The sequence below is a fragment of the Balaenoptera physalus genome, assembly GCF_965194825.1.
Source record: "Balaenoptera physalus genome assembly, chromosome: 16".
Classification (NCBI taxonomy): Eukaryota; Metazoa; Chordata; class Mammalia; order Artiodactyla; family Balaenopteridae; genus Balaenoptera; species Balaenoptera physalus.
In genome coordinates, this window is record NC_138898.1 from 26849429 (window position 1) to 26862853 (window position 13425).

Here is a 13425-nt window from a genome sequence, read left to right on the forward strand (position 1 = left end):
CAGGCCTCACTCTGTCAGTTGGGAATAGATCCGGCTGCAACGAAGACCCCGTCCCCCAAAATAACAGTGGCTTAACAAGATGAACACTTACTTTTCTCCGTCTTAGTTTGATTTTCTCCAGAAGCTGACTCTGAGACAAAGATTCAAGCAAAAGTGCTTTATCTGGGAGGTAAAGGGATGCCAGAAGGCAATGGTGTGCAAAAGCCAGCTTCTACTGTTTACAAGAGCTGATAGTTAAATTCCCAGACATTTTGTGAGCCAGTTGTTGAATATGGGCATTACTGAAAATTAAATTATATAAATTTAAAATTAAATAAATGGTATTAAAAACAAAAGTATGAAATATTCAAAATTCATTTCCTAATAATTTTACTAGATTTTACTATTTGCTAAGCTCTTGATTTTATTTACCTCTATTTTATGTGTATGACAAAAATACTGTTATTTCATGTGCTGCTACAAATCTCTTCCCAGCTCTGTATTCAGTGACTTTGGGTTAGTAGCAGAGCCAGTTTATCCATTAACACAGTAGGTACAGTGCCCAAGGCCCAACATACTTTTAGGGTCCACGAAATGTTTAAAAGAAATTAATTCCTTTTAAAATCAGAAGGCAAAAATGAACTTTGGTGTTGAAGTAAAAGTTTTCAGGGCTTCCCCTTCCCCGGTGGCGCAGTGGTTGAGAATCTGCCTGCCAATGCAGGGAACACGAGTTCGAGCCCTGGTCTGGGAAGATCCCACATGCCGCGGGGCAACTGGGCCCGTGAGCCACAACTACTGAGCCTGCGCGTCTGGAGCCTGTGCTCCGCAACAAGAGAGGCCGCGATAGCGAGAGGCCCGTGCACCGCGATGAGGAGTGGCCCCCGCTTGCCGCAGCTGGAGGAAGCCCTCGCACAGAAATGAAGACCCAACACAGCCAAATAAATAAATAAATAATTAAAAAAAAAAGTTTTCATATGTAGTATTAGCATACTCATTTTTTTTTTAAAAAACAGAGCTTATTTACTTATTTATGTATTTATTTATTTATTTATTGGCCACGCTGTGCAGTTTATGGGATCTTAGTTCCCCGACCAGGGATTGAACCCAGGCCCCAACAGTGAGAGCTCCGAGTCCTAATCACTGGACTGCCAGGGAATTCCCAGTGTATTCATTTTTATATCAATGCAGCTGTTGACTGCAATTTATATTTAATACAATTTATATTTATAAATAAAAATATTTATATTGATATTTATAAAATGTATATTTTATGAAGGAAGGGTCCTACAAAGGCAAAATTGCCTAAGCCCCATGAAAGCCATAATGCAGTTCTGGATGGTATCTTAAAATTGGCCATGGTGGAGATATTTACACCACAAAAATCAGCAAATGCTACAAATCAGGACTTGAATTTTTGCTTTGTTAGCAAAAATTTTCTGTAAAGGGCCAGATGGTAGATATTTTAGACTTTGCAGACCATGTGATTGTGTCACAACTACTCAACTCCGCCTTGTAGTACAAAAGCTGCTACAAACAGTAAATAATGAGCATGGCTGTGTTCCAATAAAATGTAGTTTGCCAAACCCCAGCCTAGACTTAAAGTGCTGGAGAAAGTGTCAGTTATGCAGACTAAACTTTAAGGATATCATGTCTGTAGCTGTTACATTGTGATTAGCACAAAAATGTGATAGTATTTGAAACTCTTACTTTATTCAGCAAAGAAGTTGCTCATATCATTGACTAACAAGTGAAGTTCTGATGTACGCCTTCATTATTTCATTATCATCTGATTCGTGAATATACATGAAACTATCAACCCACATTCATGTTGGAACTATACTTGGAGAGCATATGTTGTCAAGCAAGTTACCATCGTGGTTAACTGAAGCTTAATTCTGTGGGGAAACTCTGGGAAACAATGCAAAACACACACCTCAGAGTTATCCTACCAAAGGGGCAAGGGAGCTGGGGTATTTATACACCACCTCCCAAAAGTCATTAGTTGAGGACTGATCCCACAGGGTGTTAATTCCTTAGAACTTTTGGCCTTCTGGGAACACTGGTAGCTGAAGCTTTTTGCAGTTTTAGAAAAAGAGCTCTCAGGCACAGTGATGCAGATGACAGCTAAAAATCCAGTCCACTTTAAGGGATACCAACAGTGCATGTCACACCCTGTAAAGTAAAAAGTCTGGGGAGGACTGTCCTAGCTGATATGGCAACTGTGCCTCAAATATCTTCAGGGAATCAAGCTTCATCCAGCTTTGTCATCCCTAGAATTAATTTATTTTCCTCAGGGTCCAAGCTGCCAGCTAGAGCTCTAGCCTTCACATGCACATTCTAGGCAGAAAGATAGAGGAAGAGATGAAAAATAAGAGGCGAAGAGACCACATCAGTTGTCTTTTAAGAAAGGAATTTGGAAGATGCTACACTACACTTCCACTTACAACCCATTGATCAGAACTTAATCACATGGCCACACTTTGCTGCAAGAGTGGGAAATGTTGTCTTCATTCCAGGGAGTTATTGTGTCCCTAATAAAAATTCTATTTCTCAGAATTCTACTTCTAGAAGAAGGGGGAACATAGATATGGGGACAACCAGCAGTCACTGCCAACCCCCCAAAGGGAAAGGATGCAAACAGAATGCAAACAGTTATAGCCTTCTGTCAGAACATATTGTGACGAGGACAGACACGTGACAAAATTGAGGGCCCAGGGGGGTAATAAGGAGGCAGTTTTACAAGTCACAGGGAAGAGAATGAAACAAGTACTTTCCCTATATTTAAACTCAAAGCTATAACTAGAGAAAAGATTGAAGCAAGTCATTAACATCTTAGAATGGGCACTTTACCCATGCCTTCTTTGCCATCTTCCGGGGAGGAGTGCATGCCGTTTTCCCATAAAATGGGTGGCACAAATCTATCCCCATATTTATTTAATAGACTTCATTTTTTAAAGCAGTTTCATGTTTACAGAAAAATGAGTATGAAGTACAGAGTTCCCATATAGTCCCTCATCCAGCCCCCAGTTTCCCCTATTATTAATATCTTGCCTCAGTGTGGTACATATGTTACCATTGATGAGCCAATAGTGATACACTATTATTAACCAAAGTCCATATTTTCAATTAGGGTTCACTCTTTGAGTTGTACATTCTATGAGTTTTGACATATTTATAGTGATATGTATCCACCATTAAGAGAATCATATGGAATAGGTTCACTGCCCTAAAAATTCCCTATGCTCCACCTCTTCACCCCTCCTTCCCTCCCCAACAAACCCCTGGCAACCACTGAGCTTTTCACTGTCTCTACAGTTTTACCTTTTCTACAGTGTCATATAGCTGGAATCATACAGTATGTAGCCTTTTTAGATTGGCTTCTTTCATTTAGCATTATGCATTTAAGGTTCTTTCATGTCTTGATAGCTCATTTCTTTTTATCACTGAACAATATTCCATTATATGGATGTATCAGTTTGTTTATCACTCACCTATTGAAGGATATATTGGTTTCTTCCAAGTTTTGACAATTATAAATAAAGCTGCTACAAACATCTGTGCAGATTTTTGTGTGGACATAAGTTTTCAACTCATTCAGGTAAATACCAAGGAGTGCAATTGCTGGATTGTATGATAAGAGTACGCTTGTTTCGTAAGAAACAGCCAAATGTCATCTAAAGTGCCTGCACTATTTTCCATTCCCACCAGCAACGAGTGAGAGTCCCTCTTGCTCCACATCCTCGTCAGCATTTGGTTGTATCAGTGTTCTGAATTTTAACCATTCTGATAGGAGTGCGGTGGTATTGCATTGTTATTTTAATTTGCATTTTTCTAATGACATATGATGTTGAGCATCTTTCCATATACTTATTTTCCATCTGCATATCTTCTTTTTGAGGTGTCCATGTATTTTGCCCATTTTTTAAAGTGAATTGTTTTCTTATTGTTGAGTTTTAAGACTTCTTTGTGTATTTTGGATATCAGTCCTTTGTCAGATACATGTTTTGCAAATATTTTCTCCCAGATTGGAGCTTGTTTTTTCATTTTCTTAAATGTCTTAGAGCAGAGTTTTAATTTTAATAAAGTCCAATTTATCAATTTTTTCTTTCACAGATCATACTTTTGATGTTGTACCTGTCCCCAGTATTCATCAGTCTTTCCTGTGACCAAAAGGATAAATCAGGGTGTAGGCTAATGGGGTTCAGATGGCAGTGTAAACTGAAAGAGCAGGAGGGCAGGAATTGACCCCTTGATCTTGTCCATGTAGGCTCCACCTTTTGAGATCATTTCTCAGTCATCTATTTCTGTAATAATGCTACATAACAAAACAACCCCAGAACTCAAGGGCTTATAATAATAAGCATTTACTTCTCTCTCACATGTCCACGGGTTGGCTGGATTTCAGTTGATCAAGGCTGTGCTCAGCTGGGTTTAAATCCAAGCTGCAGGTTGGGTCCAGATCTGTTCCACATGTCACTTATCTTCCTTGGACCTTGTTCTTTTCAGGTCAAAAGACTGGAGGGCAAGCCCAGCCACACAAGCACATTTCTAGTCTTTGCTTACACCATATCTGCTAACATCCCATTGGTGAAAGCAAGTCCATGGCCAAGCTCAACATCAATGGGGCAGGGAAGTATACTCCTCCTATGGATTACTGAGCAGCAATCTAATATGCCACAAATCATATATGCAAATTCCTATCACAGGACCCTGGGCTCTGCTTTCAGATAGCCAAAGACACATTCCCAAACAAGAAAGCAAGAGAGAAATTCAGTTATAAACTAAGTAAGTTGAAACACTGCTAGCTTTATTTTCCACTGTTCTTATACCCAGTGCCTAAGGTTAGACTGTGCTACTCAGGGCTACAGAATCAAGTCAGTATAGCGTTCCATGGGACTCTGGCGGGTGCTTCACAGAAGGATATAGATCCTTCAGGAGATACAATAATACAGAAAGGTGTTATTTGCTCCCCACCCCACTGTCCACCTCTTCTCATCGCTCCCCCTACAACAGAGCTAACCACCAGTGACTTTCAACTGAGACAACGTGCAGGAAGGCCCCACTGCCTCGTCTTCTCTGCCTCCTTCCCACATCTGCCCCCACCCCCCACCCTCCACTGAGAGCTTCCAACGCAGGGTACCAGATGCCTCTCAGCAGCCATAGCTCCAGCTGCTAGGGCTCCTGCAATGGTGGATACCATCTTAACAACCATGATGGCTGCTTGGCCACGGGAAATGCAGGGGCTCCAGGCAGCCCCCAACCCTGGGGGAGATCCAGACCAACCAACTGGCATAGCAAAGTGGCCTGGCAGGGGAGTCAGGGTCCCAGATCATGAAAAATCATTCCTGTCATCCTGGCCGACGCAGCTTCTGGGAGACAAAAACCCATCCACTGTGATAGGTGAATAATGCTCCCCCTTAAAAAAAAAAAAAAAAGATATCCACGTCCTAATTCCTGGAACTTGTGAAGATGTTACCTTATGTGGCAAACGGGACTTTACAAATGTGATTAAGGAACTGAAGATGGGAGAATTGGTCTGGATTATCCAGGTGGGTCCAATGTAATTACAGGGGTTCTTACAAGTAACAGAGGGAGGCAGGAGCCTCAGAGTCAGAGAAGGAGATGTGATGACGGAAGCAGAATTTGGAGTGATGCACAGAAGGGAACCAGGAATGTGGACAGCTTCTAGAAGCTGGAAAAGGCAAGTACACAATTGTCCCCCAGAGCCCTGCCAACCCATCTCAGACTCTGACCTATGGAACTGTAAGACAATAAATTTGTTTTGTTTTAAGCCATCAAGTTTGTGCTAATTTGTTACAGAAGCCATAGGAAACTAATACAGCCAGCAAGTATTTGGGGGCAGTTAGAAAACTGTGAGCACTGAACCCCACTTCTCTTTGCCAGTCCTTCCCCCTTTGACTTGACATCCAGCAAAAGGCAAATATTCAGAAATTGGCAGGACAAGTCAACCTGTTAGTAAAACCTTTAGCATTCAGATCTTTTATTTAAATATTTATTTCATTATTTTTAAAGTTCTCCATCCAAACCACAGCTGTAACTGGAATCCAGCTGTCCCAGGCAATAGAAATATCAACTGGGGGTGTCCTGAGATTGGCAGATTGTGGGTTGCTAGAGTCAAAAAGAGATCGTCCAGTCCAACCCACCCACTTGACAGATGAGGAATTGTGGCTGGAGAGAGGGTGGGTGTCTGGGAGTGGGAAGGGTGAGCGGGTGCTGGGCAGATGGCGCTGGAGCCACCACGCAGGCATGGCCTCAGTGCCTGGCCCCGCCTGGCCGCCCCCCTCACGGCTGCTGTTGGTACTGGCTCTCGGTGGCCGTGTAGAAGTCATCTAGCACACTCTGGATATATTCGAAGGTGGGCCGCTCCTCGGGGCGGTTCTTCCAGCAGCGAGTCATGATGTTGTAGAGCTCCTCGGGGCAGTGCTCTGGTCGAGGCATCCGGTACCCCCGCTCCAGTGCCCGGATCACCTCGGGGTTTGACATCCCTGAGAAGGAGCCATGGAATTGAAAAGGGAGGGATTGGGGTTGGGGTGGCAGACACCGTTGCCTCCCCAACAACCATCACTCCCCACCTCCCCATGGGAGCTGAGCTCCTCCCACTGTGAAAGCCAGGTATCCCTTCCCCAGCCACCACTGCAGTGAGGGCAGGGGCCTGGTGCCCTGTTTTGGCCAATGGAGCTGATGGAGAGACTCCCAGGAAACTTTCAGGCAAGGTTTTTCTCCCTTATGAGAAAAGAGGCTTTGGAGGACACACCCTTCCTCCTTCCTTTGGACACTGACACAATGTGATCTTTGGAGCTGCAGCAGCCATCTGACCACATGGGGAAGACAATCACAGAGGAACCAACCCAGAGTCCTAAGAGCCTTTGAGCAGCTGAACTGACCAGTCACCAGTGCCAGACTCCTTACTCTGGGGAATAATAACTTACCTATTGTTTCCACCACTCTTAGTCTGATAATTTGTTACTTGCAGCCTAATGCATCCTAATGGATACAGCATTCCATAACCCATTGCCTGGTTTTTATTGGTGTACCCTCAAGATAAAACAGTCAGGTAGCTAGACTCAGTGTCACCCTATGAGTGGGAACATTTCTTTGTTCAATTAAAGTTTATGTTAGTTATCCTCAAGAACAACCATTTAAACATCTATGATCCCCAATTTTATATTACCAGTCTTGAACACCAAACATATTCATAGATCCAAGTGCTTCCTTGAACATCTTTACTTGGATGTCTACAAGTCACCTCAAATTTAACAGGGCTGAAACAGAATTCTTGAATTTCTATTCCCAGACCATCGTGCACCCAGTTGCTCAATCAAAACAAGGAGACTCATCCTTGATTCTTCTCTCTCCCTCACCTTCCACATCAGTAAGTCACATCCTTTCTTCTTATAAAACACAGCACCAACTCATCAACTTATATCTGTTACGACTGTCACCACTGCCTGTGCCATTGCTGGAGGAGAGATGGAGCTCCCACCATCTCCCCAGCCCCGATCCACTCTCCACGCTCAACCAAAGCATCACTTAAATGTGGAAATCAGATGATGCCACTTCCCTGCCTAGAATCCTCCAATAGCTTCTGTGCACTTGGACTAACACCTACAGGCTTCACCATGACTATGGATCCCGCCTGACTGGGCCCCTGCCAACCCCCTCATGTACCATCTGCTCTCATTCCTTGTCTCCAGCTACCTGGCTTCCTTGCTATTCTTCAGGCGCACCGCAGGCCCTGAGAGCTGGCAGTGCCTTCTACCTGGAATCCTTTCCCCAGATCTTCACTCAGCTGGCTTTCCGCTCAAATATGACCTGCTCTGACAGGGCTCCCTGTCCACAGGAGGCCCATGCCACTCCCTCTCCCACGCCCCTGCTTCATTTTCTTCTCCGCAGTGATCTCCACTGAGAGTGTGTGTCTGTTTAGTGTGTGTTCCTCCAGGCTAGAACGCGAGCTCCTGCTGAGCAGGGACCTTGTCTCTTACTGTATCCTTCATGCCTAACACACAGTAGGAATTTGATAAATACTGATGAGTGAACCAAGTGTCTACACCTTTTATTTCTAATCTTCAAAACCACTTCTGCAAGGTAGTTGACATCATTACCTATAATTTTTACAGATGAAGAACTAGGGTAGAAGTCAAGTGGATTTCCCAATGTGTAATAGTTGATGGGGACAGGATTAAAACGCAGGACTATTTACTTAAAAAGTCAGGGACTCTTTATATCCACCTTGCCTCCTCTCCCCAGTGTTCTGGCTACAGATACCCTAGGATACATCCCAACTGAAAAGGAACAGAGAACAACTTTATTTACTGAGTCCCAGGCAATCTCCATGTCGGGTATATCTTTGTATACCCTATGATCTACTCAGTGTAGGGTGCTGCCCATAGGCATGGGGATAAATTCATCCATTTGACGAGTAGTTACTAGACACCCACTATGAGCCAAGCACAAACGTAGGCAGTGCAGATGCACCAGTGAGGAATACAGAAACGATTTCTGGCCTCACAGAGCTCAGAGTCTGATGGAGAAAATATCAAATGAATATATAGTTATCAATGGTGATGAGTGCTGTGAATGAAACAGTATAGGGTATTGTGAATGAGAATCACAGGGACATGTATGGTGCTTTAGATCAGAGGTCCCCAACCACCGGGGCGTGGACCAGTACAGGAACTGGGCCGCACAGCAGGAGGTGAGCGGTGGGTGAGCAAGCGAAGCTTCAACTTCTGCCCCCCATCGCTCCCCATCCCTCGCATTACCGTCTGAACCATCCCCCCCATCCCTCGTATTATCACCTGCAACACCCTCCCACCTCCATCCGTGGAAGAACTGTCTTCCGCGAAACCAGTCCCTGGTGCCAAAAAGGTTGCTGCTTTAGATGGCTGGGCGGTGGGGTACAGCATGAAATGAAGTGGGAGAAGTAGGCAGGGGCTGGATCATGAAGGACCTGCAGGCCACAATTAGGAGTTGGGATTTTGTCCTAATTATGCTGGGAGGCCATTAAAAAGTTAGAGGTGGAGAAGGGAAAAGATCTGGTTCACAGTTTTAGAAAAATCCCTGTGGTCTCAGGTGGAGAAAGTCCTGTTAGAGAGATGGGAGACTGATTAGGAGGCCACTGCACCAGCGAAGTGAGGGAGGATGTTGGCCTGGTGTTGGTGGAGGCTGTGGAGTTAGAAGTGGGCCGACTTGGGATGTTTTGGAGTCAAATGGCCAGAACCCTGTGACTTCTTGGATGTGGAAACGGATGCGAGAAGAGGAAGGGCCAAGCAGGCTCCCAGATTTCAGGCTCAAGAAACTGGATGGATAATGGAGGCTTTAACTGAGATGGGGCAGGCGAGGGGAAGTTGGGGGTGAGGGCCAAGAACTCAGTCTGACATAGAGAACAGACTGGTGGTTGCCAAGGGGGAAGGGGTTGGGGGAGGGATGGAGTGGGAGGTTGGGGTTAGCAGATGGACGCTTTTATATATAGAATGGATAAACAACATGGTCCTACTGTACAGCACAGAGAACTATATTCAATATCCTATGATAAAACATAATAGAAAAGAATATTAAAAAAAAGAATGTGTATAACTGAATCACTTTGCTGTACAGCAGAAATTAACACATTGTAAATCAACTATACTTCAATAAAAATATTGATAAAAATCAGGACTTCCCCGGTGGTCCAGTGGTAAAGAATCCACCTTACAATGCAGGGGACATGGGTTTGATACCTGGTCAGAGAACTAAGATCCCACACGCTGTGGGGCAACTAAGCCTGTGTGCCACAACTACTGAGCTCGTGTGCCTCAACTAGAGAGCCCCCGTGCCGCAAACTACAGACCCCACGCGCTCTGGAACCCGCGTGCCACAACTAGAGAGGGAAAACCCACAAGCCACAATTAGAGAGAAGCCTGCGCACCACAACAAAGAGCCCGCACGCTGCAACGAATGATCCCGCGTGCCTCAAAGAAGACCCGACACAGCCAAAAAAAATAAAAAATAAAAATAAATTGGTAACAATAGATAACAAACAAACAAACAAAAACTCGGTCTGAATGGCCGCATTGACAAGAGAAGGGAGCCAGGCTGGGCCCTGGAAGCAGCCCCAAGCTGATGTTCCCTCTCCTACCTGGGTAAGGGATCCGGCCGTAGGTGACGATCTCCATCAGCAGGATACCAAAGGACCAGACGTCTGACTTGATGGTGAAGGAGCCAAAGTTGATGGCTTCAGGAGCTGTCCACTTGATGGGGAACTTGGCCCCTGTGGTTTGGACAGAGCAGAGTCAGGGTGAGTCTGGGTAGCAGTCAGGGCTGGGTCTCTGCTGGGCAAGGGAACAGGACAGCGGTACAGCTGCCAACATCTGCCCCCTGCAGAACTGTGACTTCCCTCAATCTGGCCTCCACAGAAGCAAGGAACATCCATCCTGAGGACAGATGGCTAAAGTGGGGAGGAGTGGGCCGAGGCGCCTGGGGTGTGTCTGGGAACTCACTCTCTGGGGCCACCTCATTGATTCAGCTGATGTCCTGGTGAACTACAACTCCTGAAGAGTGGAGTCCTAGAGGTCACAGGATCTTTGGGGACAGCAGAACTTCAAGGGACTTTGAGACCAGGTCACATCTGATGCCTCTGCCCCCTAACCCCCTGCAATGGGGGAAGGGAAGATTTCGGCTCTTGGCCTCTGAGGTTTCCCCCGTCACTGGGTGTCTCCCCTTCTAGTCCTCCCCTCCTTGCCTCTGGTCTGGAATGGGTTTAGTTAACCTTTGGTGAGTGATTTCTATCATAATTCCACTGTGGTTGGGGAACGTGGTGTAAAGGATACATGTTCTTTGGAGTTTGTTGAGACCTGCTTTATGATTTAGTACATAGTCAAGTTCTGAAAATGCTCTATGTTTTTTCTTTTTTCCCCCATCCCTTCCTTCCTTGGGATTGAGAGTTTTTTTATTCCTGCTTATCCTCTCTTGGTTTAGAAGACTCTATTCTTTTAGTGGTTGCCCTAAGTTTACATTTTTTTTATTGTGTCATAATAAACATGAAATAAAATGTACAAATCTTTTCATACACAACTTGATGCATTTTATATATGTATATCCCTTTGTAATCACCACTCAGATCAATATATAGGACACTTTCTCAGAAGTGTTCCCTCCGGCCCCCTCTCTGTCAATACCCCCCCAATCCAGGTAGCTATTATTCTGATCTCTAGCACCATAAATGAGCTTTGCCTGTTTTTTTTGGTTTGAGATACATTCACAGACCATATAATTCACCCACTTAAAGTATACAGTACAATGGTTCTTAGTATATTCACAAAGTTGTGAGTTTTAAAATATTTTCATCATACACCCCAAAACCATAGCAGTCACTATCCATTTCTTGCCAGGTCCCCACCCCAGCCCTAGGCTGGAGTTAATCTACTTTCTGTCTGTAGATTTGCTTGTTCTGGGCATTTCATATAAATGGAATCATATAATACGTAGTCTTCGTGTCTGGCTTCTTTCACTTAACACGATGTTTTCAAAGTTTATCCATGTTTAGGGTATATTAGTACTTCATCCCTTTTATTATGGCCAAATGATATTCCATTGTATGTCTATATCCCATTTTGTGTATCAGTTGATGGACATTTGGGTTGCTTCCACTTTTGGGTTTTTAAGAATAATGCTGCTGTCAACCTTCACATGTGTGTTTGCCTGTTTCTGAATTTTATATAAATGGAACTATCCAACATCTACTTTTTTGTCTGATTTCTTTTATTTCAATATTATGCCGTGAGAGTCATCCATTTTTTTGCATGTGTCACTGGTTCGTAAGTTCTCATCGTTACATAATACTATATTCTGTGAATATACCACAATTTAAATATCATCCTACTATTTGTGGACAGTTAGGTTCTTCCCAGTTTTTGTCGACTACACATAACGTTGCTCCACCCTTAATTTCAACATGACTTGACTAACCCAATCTACAACCGATCACAGTCATTGGGGGAGACTCTGCAGACCAAGACACTATGTCCAGAAGGAGTCCGTCCAACTTCATAACTCACAGCTGATACTGGGACAGACCTTTGCATTTTTACCAATCACTTTCACAGGTGTTAACTGTCAACAGTCACAACCCACCCAAGTGGGCTCCACGGGGCCCTCGGCAGCAACCCCTACCTTCCCGAGCTGTGTACTCGTTGTCCTCTATGATCCGCGCCAGGCCGAAGTCAGCAATCTTGCACACCAGGGACGCAGACACCAAGATGTTGGCGGCTCGGAGGTCTCGGTGGATGTAGTTCCTCTGCTCGATGAAGGCCATGCCTTCTGCAATCTCCACCCAAAACAGAGACACCCTTACCCTCAGATCTGGCTGGCCCAGCCCAAGGTGGGTCTCATCCAAAAGCAGAAGAGAAATGTCCAAGTGTGAGAAAGCTGGGAAATATGTGCGCCAGCTCCCCCCCTTTTTTTGTGGGAGGGTCCTGGGCTCAGGTTGGCATTTCTCTGTCTACCCAGCCAGGCTGGGGGGATCCTCAGGGCCTGGGCCAGTCTGGGGCTTCTCTAGAGTTCCAAGACTTCCCAAGAACACTTTGAGGAAAAAGTGTGATTTCTCCAAGGACCTACACACACACAAACCAGGATACTTCGACGGGCTTTCATCCCCAACCCCACTTCTGGGAACAACCTAGGCTCACATGACATTCTGCTGTATCTCTTATGCCTCCTTCACCCCCAAGCCTGGGTAGGGAAAATTCCTTTATTCATTCAACAAATATCTACTGAGTGTCTCATGGGTGCCAGACATATTGCTTGAACAGGTGGGGAGCCAGGCAAAGTCCCTGCAGGTGGTAATAAGTACCATAAAGAAAGGATAAAGCAGGTAATAGGACACGAAGTGTAGAGGGCTGTTTTGGATTGGATGGTCAGGGAAGGCTGCTTTGATGAGGTGAAATTTTAGGAAAAATCTGAGTGATGATAAAAGTGTGTCAAATAAGAGCATTCCTGGCAGAGAGAACATCAGGCACAAAGGTCCAGAAGTAGGAGTGAGCTTGGGTATTCATAGAACAGGTGGCTGATCAGAAGTTGCCAGAGGGAAAGTGGGGGGAGTTGAGGTTGTTAGGGAGGCTGCTGATTGGGAAGAACCTTGTAGGTTAGGAGAGGCAGTTGGGTTGTATTCTAAGCATAAAGGGAAGAGAGAAGTCTTAGAGCAGGAGAGTGACGTGGTCTGATATATATTTTAATGTCATCATGGCTGTTGAGTGCATAATGGACTGTGTGGAGGATTCTTCTTTTTGTTTTTTTTTGAATTTTTGAATTTTATTTTATTTAATTTTTTATACAGCAGGTTCTTATTAGTTATCCATTTTATACATATTAATGTATATATGTCAATCCCAATCTTGTGTGGAGGATTCTTATTCACAGTGGGACCTTGGAAGCCTGACAGAAAGATGT

The 13425-nt window shown here is 44.5% G+C and overlaps 1 protein-coding gene across 3 annotated transcripts in view; it reads right to left on the bottom strand.

The window, feature by feature from the left end:
* Positions 1-947: 947 nt before the first annotated feature.
* Positions 948-13425, bottom strand: part of HCK (HCK proto-oncogene, Src family tyrosine kinase) — a gene marked incomplete at its 5' end in the record, with an annotated part of 45323 nt that continues 32845 nt past the window's right edge. For 2 of the 3 annotated variants that reach the window (XM_082429754.1, XM_082429756.1), the window contains 3 exons: positions 948-6485; positions 10118-10249; positions 12151-12304. In XM_082429754.1, the coding sequence (XP_082285880.1) occupies positions 6283-6485; positions 10118-10249; positions 12151-12304 (489 nt within the window). In that variant the 3' untranslated portion in view covers positions 948-6282. Of the gene's footprint in view, positions 6486-8050; positions 10250-12150; positions 12305-13425 lie in introns of those variants that run through there. The other variant, XM_082429755.1, reaches the window with a different exon arrangement.